Source organism: Bos indicus x Bos taurus, chromosome 12 (assembly GCF_003369695.1).
Source record: "Bos indicus x Bos taurus breed Angus x Brahman F1 hybrid chromosome 12, Bos_hybrid_MaternalHap_v2.0, whole genome shotgun sequence".
NCBI classification, from domain to species: Eukaryota; Metazoa; Chordata; class Mammalia; order Artiodactyla; family Bovidae; genus Bos; species Bos indicus x Bos taurus.
Window position 1 is genome coordinate 71,020,571 of NC_040087.1, and position 18,346 is coordinate 71,038,916.

At 41.9% G+C, this 18,346-nt stretch overlaps 1 protein-coding gene across 1 annotated transcript in view; it reads left to right on the forward strand.

Annotated features, from left to right (window-relative positions):
* Window positions 1–18,346, forward strand: part of LOC113902124 (multidrug resistance-associated protein 4-like) — a 137,115-nt gene that overhangs the window by 42,758 nt on the left and 76,011 nt on the right. Inside the window, 6 exon segments of the mRNA XM_027557078.1 lie at window positions 3,312–3,408; window positions 6,704–6,901; window positions 8,262–8,402; window positions 9,157–9,194; window positions 9,895–9,989; window positions 17,929–18,075. Of these exon segments, the coding sequence (XP_027412879.1) occupies window positions 3,312–3,408; window positions 6,704–6,901; window positions 8,262–8,402; window positions 9,157–9,194; window positions 9,895–9,989; window positions 17,929–18,075 (716 nt within the window).

An 18,346-nucleotide genomic window follows, 5' to 3' on the forward strand; every position in this document is an offset into this window, starting at 1 on the left:
GATATGGTGGTCATGTGGAAGCTTAGTCATGGGGAGGGTTTTGTATTACAAATGAATGACACATTTCTGCTTGCCGTTAACAGTTTCCTTCAGTCATGAATTTATATCCAAGGTCATTGAGGTTCATGACTTTTACAGCTTTATGCTGTGAACACAGTGGATTCTATCAGCTACAGAAGGTGAGGGCCTTACGTGAACTGATGCAGTCTCACCTGTGTCCAGCCATGGATCCCATCCTGGGTCAGCCCCACATCACCAGACCCCTGCCTCCTGCATCATCAGATATTGGGGTCTGTCCTGATCAGACTCACATGCTGCTGTCTACACAGCTCACCCTCTTGTCTACATAGCTCACCCTCCTGTCTACACAGCTCACCCACCTGCTCCAGCCCTTCACGGACACCTCCTCCACCCGCCCCCCCCGCCCCCCCCCCACCCAACAACACTCTGCCACCACCACATTCAGAAAGCAGCTCCAGGTCCTCAAACAAACAGGCTTCCTTGCCATCTGCCCACCTCAGCCTTTCCAGCTCATCTCCACACCCACTCGGTGTCCAGCTGTGCTGGCTCTGTGGGGATCCTGTCTCACGCCTGTCTGTCTGTACATACTGGTCCCTCTGTCCCAGAGCCAGGGAGCAGTGCACCAGGACCCAGAAGGAAGGTGGAAGATGGGACCTGCCATTCCCTCCTGCTCTTCCAGGGGGCGCCCGTGCCCTCTGTCTTCCCTCAGCCCTTAGCGGGTGCACTTGACCATTTATGAGTCCCCCTGCCACCCATTGTAGCTCAGTTGGGAAAGAATCTGTCTGCAGTGCAGGAGACCCGGGTTCGACTCCTGGATCAGGAAGATCCCCTGGAGAAGAAAATGGCAACCCACTCCATTATTCTCGCCTGGAAAATCTCATGAACAGAGGAGCCTGACGGGCTACAGTCCATGAGGTTGCAAGAGTCGGACACGACTTAGCCACTAAACCACCACCACCCCCTGCCACCCATAAATTATGAATGCAGGAAGGCACCTCCGCCCAGTGTGTTCTGTCCCAGGAACCCTGTACCTGCTGTGCCCTCTTCCAGGATGTTTCCCCAGTCAGTCTCAGGGCTCCCATGTCTCCCCATCTAAGACAGCAGCTGCCCTTCTTTTTCCTTCAGAGCACAGGTCACAGCCCAATAGTGGGTTTTCTATGCTTGCTCACTGTGTCCTCTACACGGTGCAGAGTATTGTCTTCTGTCTTGACCTGTGGGTGGATCCTCAGCACTTAGGACAGTGCCTGGCTCCTCAGCAAACCTCTGCTGATTGAATGAATGGAGGTGGGGCCTCTGTCTTACTTGTATTGCCTCCACCACAAGATGCGTCCCCTCTTAATAGAGCCCTTATATAGGATTATATGTGGGACTGGAGAAGGAAATGGCAACCTACTCCAGTGTTCTTGTCTGGAAAATCCCAGGGATGGGGGACCCTCATAGCCTGCCGTCTATGGGGTCGCATAGAGTCGGACACGACTGAAGCGACTTAGCAGTAATAGCATAGGATTAACACAGCCTTTATACAGGAATAACTGTTATACAACTGGTTGCTGACTCAGTCATTTCTATGGCATGACTTGGAAATCTTTAAAAACTTGGAAAATAGGGTATTTTTCTAGTGATTTGGATAAAAGCATCATTTATGAAAAATTCAAAGGCATTAACTGACCTCTTCATTGTAATTATTTGTATTACTTCATCTGTGATGGGATGTTAGGAAGAAAACATCTTAAAACTTTTGGGTTGGTTCATCTTGGACACAACACCCTGTCAGATTTGATTAATATCCCCTTTTAGGGATTATTGGCAGGAAATTATGAATCAAGGAGAAAAAAAATCTGTTTTAGTACTAAATTTGAAAAGGTGTTAGTCAAGAAACTTAGGTATGAATGCTGAGCTAACACATGTAAAAATGTAAAAATGAATCCTTTTGGACTTAGCGAACGTATGGTATATGTGTTTACATTCCAGAGTCTTGTTTTTGATCACAGACTCAGTGTCCAGAGTGTCTCCTTAAGAGTTTTCTGACCCGAGTCCAAAGCACATGACCACTCATGGTTAGGAAAAAGAAAAGCTGACATTTGCTGAGTAGATTGGTGGTTTGATTTCTCAGAACATGTAGATGAGTTGTTTGATCTTGTCTTGAGATGAAGAAACAGGTTGAGTTGCTCATCTGACATCAGGCTCAAGAGAGGAACTGAGCTGCAGCCTGCTGCCTCCAGACTCTCCATCTGATTCACTCACAGGTTGAACTCTGGCCCAGGTTCCTGCGATTTGCTCTGCAAGGGGCTCGGGCTCCAAGAGTACCTGCCTAGAGCCCTGCCTGTGGTCACTGGGGCCCCAGACCCACTTGCTTCCCTGGAGGGGTTGTGGACTTTGTGGGATGACACTGGGGCTGAGTTCCTAGGGGTCTACATTTGAAATGTAGGAGTAGTTTTTGCCTTTTTTTTTTTTTTTTTTACTGTGAAAACAATTTAAGGTTGAATAGTGAGGGGTGTCTTGACTAAGAGAACTGGTGGGTGTTCCGAGTCATTGGGTGATTTCCACTGTGGTTTGGGCCATTTGGATTCTGTTCTTTTACTTTCGTATGTGGAAGGTGTTCACTCCAAATGAAAGAAGACGTGCTTCCTGGATGGAAGTGGAAACGTTGTAGTGATTGATACAGGCCACTCTGGCATTCATTTTCTATCTAATATTCTTTGGGAACACGTGTCTAGCAAATGCACTCCGGCAAAGATTACCAAGAATCTATTAATTTTTTGTTGTGAATATTTACATCATTAATTATAAATAATCACCTAGAAAGCAAAGAATGTACACATTTTTAAATAACAAGGATCCGTCTGCTTCCATTCCTGAATAGTGATAAAATAGTGTTTTAGTTTAGTCAAGTTTTGAAGTCTCAGTATTACTCAGTTGTTTTCCTTTATGAAACATGTAAATAATTGTTAAGCTAAGTTTTAGAGGAAAAACTTCGCTGTTTTTGCCTCCTTCAGTAGACTGGTTTTAAGAATTTTTTATAGCACTAGATTCAAATTTGCTGCTGATAAATTTAAGAACCTAGTTGGATTAATTGATTTACATTTATTTAATTTTTATTATCGATTTGGTTTTTTTTTTCAGTCGATTTGGTATTTAAACTAAAGATCTTTCACTGCTGTGTGGTCTTTGTCTCACTGTTTTCAAAATATAGGTTTTCAGTTTGAGACACTCCATTAATGTGCTTTTGGTTTTCAGTTTGAGGCACTCCATTAATGTGCTTTTGCTTACTGTGCCTTTTACCTTTGTAGGTGTGTTCGTCAGGCCTTGAAGGAGAAGATCACAATCTTAGTCACTCATCAGTTGCAGCACCTAAAAGATGCAAGTCAGATTCTGATATTGAAAGATGTAAGTAATTTCTAGAAATCCGTGGAATTGCTAGCACTCAGGTGTGTTGAAGGACAGACCTCCCTGCAGGTCAGTCTCCTTGGGTTCATGGTAAATGCCCTCTTCTCCCTCAGTTTTTTGCCCCCTTCTTCTTACAGCTGGTGTTCATGTCTTGGAGGATGAACCTAAATCCCTATAGAAATGTCACTATTACACTCTAAGCCACATAAACCCTAAAGTGTATAAAAGTGCAACCACAGGGTTATTGAATCATCACTATTCTAATGAAATTTGTTAAGGTTAATGTTGCAATTTTATTTAGAACTTTTTAGTTTCCTCTTCCCTGACTTAAGTCAAAGTGTATCACTTAGAGATTCTAAGATGTGTTGGTATCCAGGTCATTGTCATATATAGTTTGCCAAAAGAACATCTTCCATTAACACCAGAAGCAAGGCTGGGTAGCTGAGCACCTGGGTCAGAGACGTCCTCTCTGCTGGTTTCTCCAGTCTCTGGACTCCCTGCCCAGGTCTCTATGTCCCCAGTACATGTGGGAGCCTGTGTGGCAGGAGAACAAGGCCCTGCCTTCACGGGGCTCCTGTTTTATGGGGAGGATGTGAAAAAGAAGGTGATATTCTGGCCTCCCTGAGGAGCTGGTGCCTCACGGGATCTGAGTGACATGAAGGTGATGGCCACACAGTCACCAGGGGGAGGGGGTCTCAGGCAGGGGGTCCTAAGTAAGGAGCTGACCTGGCAGGTTGGAGGAACGGCAGGAAGACCAGCGTGTCTGAAGAGAGTGAACAGGGGACAGGAGGGAGCTGGTCTCTGAGCAGTGGACAATGGGCGGTTGTGGGATGGAAGCCATCAGACGGTCCAAAGCAGAGGAGGGATGTCATCTGATGTGGGAGTTAAGAGATTTCTCTGATGGTTACTGGAGGGGCGACAGAAGAAGCAGTTAGGAGTCTTAGTAAAGTTGAGAAGACAGAAGTGTGGGCTCAGGCTAGGGTATCAGTTTCTAGAGCTGCTGTATCACAGCACTGCAAGTTGGGTGACAGCAGGAGTTTATCATCTCCCTCTTCTAGAGGCTACAGGTCCCAAATCCAGGTGCTGGCAGGGTTGTGCTCTCCCTGGAGGCTCCAGGGGAGAATGCTTCCCTCCAGCCTCTGATGTTCACGGGCCTTCCTTGGTGTTCCTTGACTTCCAGCTGCAGTGCTGTGGTCTCTGGCTCTGATGTCACATGGCCGTTGTCCCTGTGTCAGTCTGGGTCTCTTCTCTTCTCATAGCAACATTAGCCTTACTGGCTTTAGGGTCACCCTGCTCCAGTGTGACCTCATCTTAACTTGATTACATCTGCAAAGACCCTGTATCCAAAGAAGGTCATGTTCACAGGTGTCATGTTTGAGCACATCTTTTTGAGGAGGGGGCACCATCCAGTTCACAACTCCTAGCATGGTTGTTGGTGGGGTGGAGATTAGTGAGAAGTGTTCAGACTTGGTGGTCGTTCAATGCTTTATTTCTTGGCTTGTTTGCCTCTGGGTCTCAGCACCTCTGTCGATAACCCCTGACTGCTCCACAGGCCCTTGGTCAGATCCCTGACTTCTGAAAAGAATCTCTACTGCAAGAAAGATTATTAAGATACAGAACCCCTGCCTCTTTAGAAGCAGTTCCATGTGTCAGCCCTTCTTCACTCCTCTAGAAATGGGGGGAGGCTAAGGTTTCTCAAACTCGAGAGCAGTTGATTTCACGTGCAGAAGAGGTGATTCTAGTGTGTAAACTCCAATGTTCATAGTGTTATGAGCACAGGATCAGTGGCAGGAGTATAACCTATTTTGCCCATCTCTAGATGTTTTGGGGTCCCCTTATTGCTTCCTTTGAGGACACTACCCCCAGTTTTAGTACTAACAAAACAACTATTTGGCCACTGGTGAGCACACTTGCCTGAGTTGGGGTCCATCCTCACTGTTGGGTCCCTCTCTTCAGAGCAGATGGCTATCCCTTCATCCCCCTGGAATTGTCAGTGCTTGACTGTTGAGTGAAATTGCTGTCTTTGTACCACCAGTCATTTCATCATGCATATTACTGATTTGATGTGGTGAGTGGTGATTTCATTAAAGAGGTGTGTGAATTTTGCCTCCCAAGTGGAACAAGACACAATATATCCTGCATAATTTTCTAGTTCTGCAGTATCTGACGGTACCCAAAGGCTTCCCTGTTTCTCCCAGTGGACCCCCTCAGGAGAGAGGGTGAGAGGGGTCCCAGCGAGGATCCCGGCCAGCTCCCTCCACCTGAGCTGCCTTAACCACAGCTGCTCTCATTTGATGTATTTTGCATCCTGAGTTTTTGTGTGTGTTTTTTTTTTTTTTTTTCCCCCTGATGTTTTATTTGCTACTGAGTGAATCAGCTGAGTCTGGTTTCATGCAGTCAGAAGATAGTGAAACATCTACACATTATTTTATATGACTTTGTAGGGGAGGGAAACTGTGCAAGGATGTGTCACATGTGTTCAAAGAAAATGATTTGATTGACTGTAGCTTAAGCAGTTGCCTGATTTGGGGAAGCCTAGTTGGCTGCTTGTGGTTGGTTGGTCCTAAGTTTTTTCTCGGATCTGAGTGCATTGATTCTGGCTTAGGTTTTGGTTTGTGGGCACAGACTGCCAAGGCTTTAGAGCCACCCCAGCCCCATGGCCTCCTTGTTTAATTACTTTATCAGGTGGAATATTGAATTTTCAGTTGGAAATCTGCTGAGTGTGTGGGGGCAGTTGTAGACCAAGGAGAGGCCTCTTCATGGGTTTGCTGTCCAGGGCTGGTTCCTATTATCCCAGCTGGGCACATGATAGTGTGACAGTGACAGTGGTCAGTGAAGGTTTCATGAGAGACTCTTACCCATATGCAGATGTGCTTGTGCCCACCTCTGGGTTAAGTTTAAATTCCTTTCCTGGAATTGGTACATGAGGCTTCTGTCAATTTCCATGTTGTCTAAGAAGCCTGTGCTGATTCTCTCACCAACCTCTGTACTTCTTCCTTCCCCAAATGCCCAGGGTAGTCATGTCAATGGCCTCCGTTTTTGACACATGAGCACAAGTTTCTTTCATATCCCTCAGCACCTACCATAGGGACAGGGTTTGGCAGAGAATGCAATGCTCAGTTCTGTACTGAGTTGACTGAACTAGATTTCTCAACAAGAATTCTAGACCCAGGGATCTTTTTTTTTTTTTTTTCAAAAGTCATAATTTAAAACCAGATAACTTTTTTTGATTAGTATTTAGGTTGGTTTAATATTATCAAATATAAATTAATTCCTCTCAACTTTTTTATTTTAGGGCAAAACGGTGGAAAGAGGAACTTACTCTGAGTTCCTGAAATCCCGGGTAGATATTTTTTCCCTTTTTGAGAAGGGGAATGAGCAGTCTGAACCATCTCCAGTTCCAGGAACTCCCACTGTGATCTCTGAGTCTTTGGTTCAATCTCTCCAATCTCCCAGACCCTCACTGAAAGATGTGGCTCCAGAAGACCAAGAAGTGAGTTTCTCATTCTGCAATGTGCCTGGGTCTGTCTGCACTTGGTGGTCTCATGGACCTTCAGTCTGCTCTGCTCGTGACATCTTCATTTGTCCCAAAGTAGACCCTAAGGTTCCCAAAGTCTTGTTCCATGGAATTGGTAGAGTTAGAAGAGCATGAGGGGAACAAGCCTGCTTGAGGTTCCCCTTTGGGTGTAGGATGGAGAATCTTATGGAGATCAGAAGTGGGTGCAGTGCTATGTATTTCTGGGTTTATGTGACTCACACTGATTGAGAACTCATCAGTTTTCCATAGTTACATCCTATTCATGCTGGTGGCCCCCAGCTTCCCTTATGCATCCAGAGGCTTAATGTGAAGACCCCCTTAGACTGAGTCCTGCTGTTGCCACATTAAATCAGCTACTTTTCCTATGTGTTGGAATACTCTAGCACTGCATGTGACTGATGGTAGTATTTTGCCTCGGTGTCAGATGGTTTGTGATAGGCCAGAGATAATGTTTGCAAAGGACCTGACACCTGGTAGACACTTCAGTGTTAGTTCCTGTCCTCCTTTCTTACCTTTCAAGACTGAGAACCACATCTTATCAACCTTAAATCCCAGTGACCAGGATAGAGGCGAGGACATTCTAGCCTTCTGTGACTCTATAATGCATTCTAAGTCCTCCAGATAGAAATGCTGAAATGCACTAGATCTCCCTTAAAAACATATTCCCTTGATAGCCAAACCCTCAATATCCAAGTCCAGGAGCCTGGAATGATCCTGATAAGTATTCGGATTAGCTGTTCACTTTCTAAACTCAGGAATCACTCTCTGAAACTTAGGAACCAAATAGATTCAGATCATATGCTTGCAATGTGCTGTCCAAACTCATATTACTCCAACTCTCTCTGTGAACTCAGTTTACTCTATTTGGCTAGTATTTTGAGCCCCAAGTATGTTTTCTGTTTCTATCACTGAATGACACAGTCATCTAGAGGGATACATTATCTCCATATCAGTTTGTGTGTTATTTTAGAGCAAGTTTCTGCATTTATACATTAATTGATTTTGTTGTGTGTCAGAGTCATGATCTAGTTTAAGCAAAGCCACCCAACGGTTAATAACCTCATGTGAATGACCTTTGATTATTTCTCATACATTCCTACAAGTGGGATGGCTGGGTCCAGGGGTAAAAGCGTATGTGATTTGGCCAGATATTCCCACACCCTTCTCCATAGGAGATGGACCATCCTGCACTCCTAACAGTGTATGAAATGCATCTGTTTCCCAAAGCTTCGCAGTGGAGGACATTGTTGAACTCTTGAAATTTGGGGTTCATTATTTGAAATTTCATCTCTCACTGCCATTTTTCCCCTCCCAGTCTGAGAATATACAGGTTACACTACCTCTAGAGGACCACTTGGAAGGAAAAGTTGGTTTTAAGACCTATAAGAATTACTTCACAGGTGGTACTGACTGGCTTGTCATCATCTTCCTTATTCTAGTAAACATCGCAGCTCAGGTACGTAAAGGTGTTTATTTTGGTTTGTGCACTCAGTTTTATATTTACATACTACTTATACTGTATTTTAGAATTATTTTTAAATATGTGTATTATGAGATTTATCTCAAAAACTTGGCTCATGCAATTGTGGGATCTAGCTTGGTGAATGTGAAATCAGCAAGGCAGGCCTGCAGGCTGGAACCTCAGGCAGGAGCTGACCCTGCTGTCTTGAGGCAGAATTTCTTCCTCCTCCAGGAAGCCTCAGGTTTTGTTCTTCAGGCCTTTGACTGGACGAGGCGATTGTAGTGTTGAGGGTGATCTCCTCTACTGAAGTTCTGATGATGGATGAAACATCATCCACAAAATACCTTCATGGCAACATCTGGATGGGTGTTTGGTTGAATCACTGGAGACTGGCCCAGCCAAGCTGACACCCAGGACTGACCATCACTGTACCTGTCAAGCTTTTTGCTTTGAAAAATCCCAACATTTGTACTGTTATGACTGCCTTTTGCAGTCCACTTGGATATACATTGAAGTACATTATATTTGGGGAGCAAACTCTTATAGGGAAAAGAGGGTTTCTTTTAAAGATATTAACGTGTAAGATGCCCTCCCTTGACCTGTGGTCATCTGGGGCGTGGGGCTTGGCACAGACCTGAGCTGGAAGGACCGTCTCCATGTTCTGGAGCCTTTCTGTCCCCCATCCTAGTGAGCGGGGTGTGAGGCTCAGTGATGTCAATGTCTGAGTGACTGCTGTTTCCTGCTCCAGGTTGCCTATGTCCTGCAGGATTGGTGGCTTGCATTCTGGTGAGTGATTCTTGGTCTGACCCAAAGCACTGTGAAATCTACACAAAGAAAGCCTCACTTTCCCACAGAGTCAGGAGGAGAGATGGGGCTAGATCAGTCTCCTCTTCTCAGCCTCACATAGGTTCCCTGAAGAAAAATGAAAGTTCCTACGGGTGGTGTGTGATCCCCCTGTGGTCTCTCCCCATGTCCCTCCCTTCAGCAGCTTCTTCACAGACAATTTTTTTTTTCTTTTTTGAAACTTTTAATATTGTACTGGGCTATGGCAAATCAACAATATTGTGATAGTTTCATTTGAGCAGTGAAGGGATGCAGCCATACATATACAAGTATCCATTCTCCCCCAAACTTCCCTCCCATCCAGGCTGCCACATAACATTGAGCAGAGTTCCATGTGCTGTACAGTAAGCCCTTGTTGGTTATCTGTTTTATATAGAGCAGCGTGTGCATGAGCATCCAAACTCTCTAACACTCCTTCCCCTCAGCAACTAAAAGTTTATTTTCTAGGTCTGTCTTCACAGATAATTTTGAAAACTGAAAATCCCAATTCAAATTTTTAGAGGGAGACATACACAGGGCCTTGTGGGCTGGGAAACACTTTCCAGCATAAAATACATTTCTTGAATTGAGGTAATTTTTTGTGATATTTGTGTAAATTCTATGTGTATCTATAGTGTAATATTTTTTATTTTCTGTTCCATAGGGCGAATTTACAAAGTGACCTATATTCTGGGGCATTAGTAAAAGAAGATGAAGTTGTAGTGTTCGTTCTGAACTGGTACTTAGGAATTTATTCAGGTAAAGTTGAGTCATCTGCTCTATAATTCCAGAGTTTAAGATGTATATTACAATGAGTCTGTGTGAGCAATGAGGGCTTCCAGAGTAATTCAGTAATGTCTTAACAAATTAAGTGTCTGAACCACATTTACTCTGTGAATTAATCAGAATAATTATTTTAAAGATCTACCAAAAGAAAAGAGGTTGAATGAAGACTCTTAATTTGCTCCATAATGGATTTTGGTAGTTAAACCATGATTGCATATTGAGAAAATCAACGGCTAGAAATATGTAGCTATTGTCTATTGTAATAGTTACTTTTGCTAAATCTTATATCCTTATAAGAATGGCCAAGGGGATTAGAAATGTATCCTCACCCTTTGTTTCCGTTATTCAAATTCTGTCTGAATAAACCCTGGCTTTTATCGATCCTAGATGAAATCCTTTGTCAGCATGAGCCACAAATAAAGACATTATTCCCTTCCAGGTATTCAAAGCTCCGCTTTACCACACTGCTCACCTCCTGACCTTCACTAATAACTTGAGAAGCTAAGCAGGGGAAATCCAGTGTCTGGAATTAGGATTCTTTCTCTTTCTTAACCTTAGACTAAGTGTTACCTCCTCCCCAACTGTGGGATTGATTTAAAATTTGGCTTGCCAAACTAATATTAACATGACTCTCTCTATTGACAAGAGTATTTAGAATACATATAGCATAGCATTATATAGTATTTAAAGGATGTCTTTAACAAAAATTTTAAATGCCTTATTTATCCATTCATCTGTTGATGGACATTTAGTTTGCTTCCATATCCTAGCTTTTGTAAATAGTGTTGCTGTGAACACTGGGGTGCATGTGTCTTTTTGAATTATGGTTTTCTCAAGGTATATGTGCAGTAGTGGGATTGCTGAGTCATATGGTAGTTCTATTTTCAATTTTTTAAGGAACCTCCAAACTGTTCTCCATAGTGACTGTATCAATTTACATTCCTACTAACAGTGCAAGGAGGTTCCCTTTTCTCCACACCTTCTCTAGCATTTATTTTTTGTACATTTTTTATGATGGCCATTCTGATTGATAGTTTTGATCTGCATTTCTCTAATAATGATATTGAGCATCTTTTCATATGCCTCTTGGCTATCGTATGTCTTCTTTGGAGAAAGGTCTATATAGGTCTTCCACCCATTCTTTGATTGGGTTGTTTTTGTCTTTTTTTTTTTTTTTTTTTTATTAAGCTGCATGAGCTGTTTGTATATTGTGAAGATTAATCCCTGGTCAGTTATAATTCTTTTCTCCTATTCTCAGGGCTGTCTTTTCATCTCATTTATGGTACATATATACACTGGGTTGGGGGAGAGGGGCTTCTGGGTAGCTCAAATGGTAAAGAATCTGCCTGCAATGAGGGAGACCTGGATTTGATCCCTGAATTGGGAAGAATCCCTGGATAAGGGCATGGTAACCCACTCCAGTATTCACGCTTGGAGAATTCCATGGACAGAGGATCCTGGCAGGCTACAGTCCATGGGGTTGCAAAGAGTCAGATATGACTGAGCAACTAACACACATGTACACTGGAATATTACTCATCCATAGAAAAGAATGGAATAGGATCATTTGTCAAGACATGGATAGACGTAGAGTCTGTCATACAAAGTAAAGTAAGTCAGAAAGAGAAAAACAGAAAAAAAATACTTGTGTTAATGCATATATATGAAATATAGCCTCTTCATGGATCACTGCCTTATCATGGCGAAGGGGCTTGTATAACTCAATGGAGCTATGATATGTGCCATGTAGGGCCACCTAAGACTGATGGGTCATATTCGAGAGTTCTGATAAAATGTGATGCATTGGAGGAGGGAGTGGCAAACTACCCCAGTGTACTAGCCATGAGAAAAACCCAGGCACTGTATAAAGAGGCAAAAAGATATTACACCAAAAGATTAGCCCCCCAGGTCAGAAGGTGTCCAATATGCTACTGGTAAAGAGCAGAAGACAACTACTAATATCTCCAGACAGGATGAAGTGGCTGGGCCACAGCGGAAACGCGTTCAGTTGTGGATGTGTCTGCTAGTGAAAGTAAAATCTGATGCTGTAAGAACAGTATTGCATTTTAGTTGATACGATATTTTTCTTTTTTTTTTTTTGATATGATATTTTTCAACCAAAGTAAAAAACAATTTAAAAAAATAAAGAAAAAAAAAAACAGTATTGCATAGGAACCTTGAATGTTAGATCCATGAATCAAGGTAAATTGGATGTGGTCAAGCAGGAGACAGTAAGAGTAAACATCAACATCTTAGGAATCAGTGAACTCAAATGGACAGGAATGGGTGAATTTAATTGAGATGACCATTATATCTACTACTGTGGGCAAGAATTGCTTAGAAGAAATGGAATAACCCTCATAATCAACAAGAGTCCAAACTGCAGTTCTTGGGTGCAACCTTAAAATAACAGAATGACCTCGGTTCCTTTCCAAGGCAATCAATCCATTCAACATCTCAGTAATCCAAGTCTATGTTCCAACCACCTTTGCCAAAGAAGCTGAAGTTGACCAGTTCCTTGAAACCTAGAAGACTTCCTAGAACTAAATGCAGTTCCAGAGAATAGCAAGGAGAGACCAAAAGGCCTTCATCAATGGACAGTACAAAGAAATAGAGGAAAACAACAGACAGGGTAAGGCTAGAGATCTCTACAAGAAAATTGGAAATATCAAAGGAACATTTCATCCAAAGACGGGCACAATATAAGACAGAAATGGTTAAGTCCTAATTAAAGCAGAAGAGATCAAGAAGAGATGAAAAGAATGCACAGAACTATACAATAAAGATCTTAATGATCTGGATAACCATGATGATGTAGCCTGTCACTCAGAGCCAGACATTCTGGAGTGTGATGTCAAGTGAGTCTTAGGAAGCACTGCTGCCTATAAAACTAGTGGAGGTGATGGAATTCCAGCATAGCTATTTAAAATTCTAAAAGATTTAAAGTGCTGCACTCAATATGTCCGCAAATTTGGAAAACCCAGCAGTGGCCATAAGACTGGAAAAGATCAATCCTTATCCCAATTTCCAAGAAGGGCAATGCTAAAGAATGTTCAGTCCACCAGACAATTACACTCATCTCCCATGCTTGTAACATTATACTCAAAATCATTTAAGTTAGTTTTCATCATTATGTGAACTGAGAACTTCCAGATGTTCAACCTGCATTTAGAAAAGGCAGAGGAATCAGAGATCAAATTGTCAACATTTTCTGGATCATAGAGAAAGCAAGGGAATTTCAGAACAACATCTACCTCTGTTTCATTGGCTAAGCTAAAGCCTTTGACTGTGTGGATCATAACAAACTGTGGAAAACTCTTAAAGAGATGGGAATACCAGACCATCTTAACCTGCCTCCTGAGAAACCTGTATGCAGGTCAAGAAGCAACCATTACAACCCTGTATGGGACAACTGATTGGTTCAGGATTGAGAAAGGTGTATTACAAGGCTGTTTGTTGTCACCCTGTTTATTTAACTTATACACAGAACACATCATGTGGAATGCTGGGCTGGATAGGTTACAAGCTGAAGTCAAGATTGCTGGAGAGTATCAACCACAGATATGTGGATGATACCACTCGAATGGCAGAAAGCAAAAAGGAACTAAAGAGCCTCTTGATGATGGTGACGAAGGAGGGTGAAAAAGCCAATTTAAAACCGAATATTAAAGAAACTAAGATCATGGCATCCAGTCCCATCACTTCATGGCAAACAGAAGGGGAAAATCTGGGAGCAGTGATATATTTCTTCTTCCCGTGCTCTAAAATCACTGCGGATGGTGACTGTAGCCATGAAATTAGATGAAGATTGCCTCTTGGCAGGAAAGTTATGACAAACCTAGATAGTGTGCTAAAAAGCAGAGACATCACTTTGCCGACAAAGGTCCATATACTCAAGGCTATGGTCTTTCCAGTAGTTATGTAAGGATGTGAGAGCTGGGCTATAAAGAAACCTGAGCACCAAAGAATTGATGCTTTCAAACTGTGGTGCTGGAGAAGACTCTTGAGCATCCCTCGGACAGTAGGGAGATCAAACCAGTCAATCTTAAAGGAAATCAACCCTGAATACTCATTGGAAGGACTGATGCTGAAGCTGAAGTTCCAATACTTTGGCCTCCTGAGGTAAACTGCTGACTCACTGGAAAAGACCCTGATTCTGGGAAAGGCTGAAGGCAGAAGGAGAAAAGGGTGACAGAGGACGAGATGGTTGGATGGCACCACTGATTCATCAACTTGGGCAAACTCGGCAAGATGATGAGGGACAGGGAAGCCTGGCGTGCTGCAGTCCATGGGGTTGCAAACAGTTGGACACAACTTGGCGACTGAACAACATGGAATCTAGAAAAATGGTATGGGTGAACCTCTTTGCAGGGGACAAACAGAGTCATAGATATAGAGAATAGATGTTTGGACTCAGTGCGAGTGGGATAGTGAGGGAGATGAATGGGAAGATTAGGACTGACATATGTACACTACCATGTGTAAAACAGGTAGCTAGTGGGAAGCTGCTGTATAGCACAGGGTGCTCAGCTCAGTGCTCTGCGATGACCTAGAGGGGAGGGATGGGGGAAGGGAGGTCTAAGAGGGAGGGGATATATGTATACATATAGCTGATTTGCTTTGTTGAACAGCAGAAACTAACACAACATTGTAAAGCAACTATACCCCAATAAATTTTTTAATTAAGTAAAAATTTAAATATCCTCAAAGGAAATGCTTGTACAAGCTTTCTACAATGAGTAAGTTATGTAAAAATCCTCTCATTGAAATTTGGTATTTATTTTATCCATCACTTGATAAGACACTTGAATCTACCAGCTGTTTACCTTCTGAATTGGTGGACAATGAGGGCTTAAAGAAGAAAGGGATTCTGTTACACATTCATATAGGATGGTGGGCTAAGGCAAATACCTGTTGATGGAATTCAGGAATTTAAGCAGCTTTCAGAATTTAAATAACACTTATGTGGCAGCTGAATAGAAAAACATACTTGATGGAATATATATTGCCAAAGTTATCCCCTTTCTATATAGCATTGTGAGTTGAAGAGATGTTTGGAAGGCTCTTTTAATTTGTGTATGCATAGTACTGATTTATGTCATGATAAGACATAAATTTAAATGATTATAGTTATTTACAAATCCTTTGGGGTTCTATAAGATAGTGAGAGATTAGATTATCTTGTTTAGATTATCTCATGTCAAAATATATTTTATACTTTCTTGAAGTTCAATTATTTAAGAGATTATCCACTTGAAACTTAACATGGTCTTTTCATACTCTTTATAGCTACATGGGAATAGAAGTAGCTACTTTATTTTTAATATTTTAATTTTTATTATAGTTTCTTTCCAATGTTGTGTTAGTTTCTATTGTACATCTAAGTGAACTACTTGAACATGTATCTTCTCTTTGGATTTCCTTCCCATTTAGGTTGCCACAGAGCATTAAGTAGAGTTCCCTGTGCTACACAGTAGGTTCTTGAAAAGCTACTCAGTTCAGTTCAGTTCAGTCACTCAGTTGTGTCTGACTCTTTGCGACCCCATGAATCACAGCATGCCAGGCCTCCCTGTCCATCACCAACTCCCGGAGTTCACTCAAACTCACGTCCATCGAGTTGGTAATGCCATCCAGCCATCTCATCCTCTGTCGTCCCCTTCTCCTCTTGCCCCCAATCCCTCCCAGCATCAGAGTCTTTTCCAATGAGTCAACTCTTCGCATGAGGTGGCCAAAGTACTGGGATTTCAGCTTTAGCATCATTCCTTCTAAAGAAATCCCAGGGCTGATCTCCTTCAGAATGGACTGGTTGGATCTCCTTGCAGTCCAAGGGACTCTCAAGAGTCTTCTTCAACACCACAGTTCAAAAGCATCAATTCTTCAGCACTCAGCTTTCTTCACAGTCCAAGTCTCACATCCATACATGACCACTGGAAAAACCATAGCCTTGACTAGACAGAACTTTGTTGGCAAAGTAATGTCTCTGCTTTTGAATATGCTATCTAGGTTGGTCATAACTTTTCTTCCAAGGAGTAAGCGTCTTTTAATTTCATGGCTGCAGTCACCATCTGCAGTGATTTTGGAGCCCCCAAAAATAAAGTCTGACACTGTTTCCACTGTTTCCACATCTGTTTCCCATGAAGTGATGGGACCGGATGCCATGGTCTTCATTGTCTGAATGTTGAGCTTTAAGCCAAATTTTTCACTCTCCTCTTTCACTTTCATCAAGAAGCTTTTTAGTTTCTTTTCACTTTCTGCCATAAGGGTGGTGTTATCTGCATATCTGAGGTAATTGATATTTGTCCCGGCAATCTTGATTCCAGCTTGTGCTTCTTCCAGCTCAGCGTTTCTCATGATGTACTCTGCATATAAGTTAAATAAGCTGGGTGACAATATACAGCCTTGACGTACTCCTTTCCCTATTTGGAACCAGTCTGTTGTTCCATGCCCAGTTCTTTTTTTTTTTTTTAATTTTATTTCTTTATTTTTTTAATTATTATTATTATTTTCACTTTACAATATTGTATTGGTTTTGCCATACATCAACATGCATCTGCCACAGTTGTACACGTGTTCCCCATCCTGAACCCCCCTCCCACCTCCCTCCCCATACCATCCCTCTGGGTCATCCCAGGGCACCAGCCCCAAGCTTCCTGTATCCTACATCGAACCTGGGCTGGCGATTCATTTCTTATATGATATTATACATGTTTTTATGCCATTCTCCCAAATCATCCCACCCTCCCTCTCCCACAGAATCCAAAAGACTGTTCTATACCTCTGTGTCTCTTTTGCTGTCTCGCATACAGGGTTGTCGTTACCATCTTTCTAAATTCCATATATATGTGTTAGTATACTCTATTGGTGTTTTTCTTTCTGGCTTACTTCACTCTGTATAATAGGCTCCAGTTTCATCCACCTCATTAGAACTGGTTCAAATGTATTCTTTTTAATGGCTGAGTAATACTCCATTGTGTATATGTACCACAGCTTTCTTATCCATTCATCTGCTGATGGACATCTAGGTTGCTTCCATGTCCTGGCTATTATAAACAGTGCTGCAGTAAAGTTGCAGGATATAAAATCAACACACAGAAATCCCTTGCATTCCTATACACTAATAATGAGAAAATAGAGAAATTAAGGAAATAATTCCATTCACCATTGCAATGAAAAGAATGAAATACTTAGGAATATATCTACCTAAAGAAACTAAAGGCCTATATATAGAAAACCATGTCCAGTTCTAACTGTTGCTTCCTGACCTGCATATAGGTTTTTCAAGAGGCAGGTCAGGTGCTCTGGTATTTCCATCTCTTTCAGAAATTTCCACTGTTTATTGTGATCCATACAGTAGAGTAAATTTCCTTGTAAATTACAAGGAAATGATAGATCATTTCTTCTTTTCCCTGTTAATTCATGTGCTGGTAGCAAAGTATTGGAGAAGGGAATGGCAACCCATTCCAGTATTCTTCCCTGGAGAATTCCATGGATAGAGAATTGCCTGGAGAATTCCATGGATAGAGAAACCTGGGGTCCACAGTCCATGGACTTTGAAAGAGTATGACACGACTGAGCACCTAACATGTTCACTTTCACCAAAGCATACCTTACTTTTAGATTATGGGACATGTAAATAATGAGATTTGAAATATGGAGAAAGGAAGATTAGCTACTTGTATAATTATCTTTATTTTAAGTTTTATTAGAACTTGTAACTGAATTAGGCAAGCCTAGAATGAAACTGCAGTTTACACATTTTCCCCCCATGTTTCTATATTCTATATATGTAAATATCTATAAAATTTTTATTTATAGAATGAAATACACAGTATCTTTTTAAACTGCCTGCTGTGCTTTAGCATGATTGAGGATAAGATGAGATCTTGTGCTAAGTGATGTTTCTTTATTTCAGGGTTAACTGTGTCTACTGTCCTTTTTGGCATCACAAAGTCTCTGTTGATATTCTACATCCTTGTTAATTCTTCACAAACTTTGCACAACAAAATGTTGGAGACCATTTTAAGAGCTCCGGTATTGTTCTTCCATAGAAATCCAATAGGTAAGTCAGACACTCAAGTTTCTTAGTGAATATGTCTTGTTAACACACTTAGTGCCTGATTACATTTTCATATTTGAAAATGGAAGAGATGCTTGGAAGAAAATCACTGTGTATGTTTATTCATTTTCTACAAAGAGTTTCATTGGTAATTTTTCCTACCAGAGAAAATGTGAATATAGGAACATATAAGCTTTTATTCCAATTTATTCATATCTGTGGAGAAGGCAATGGCACCCCGCTCTAGTACTCTTGCCTGGAAAATCCCATGGAT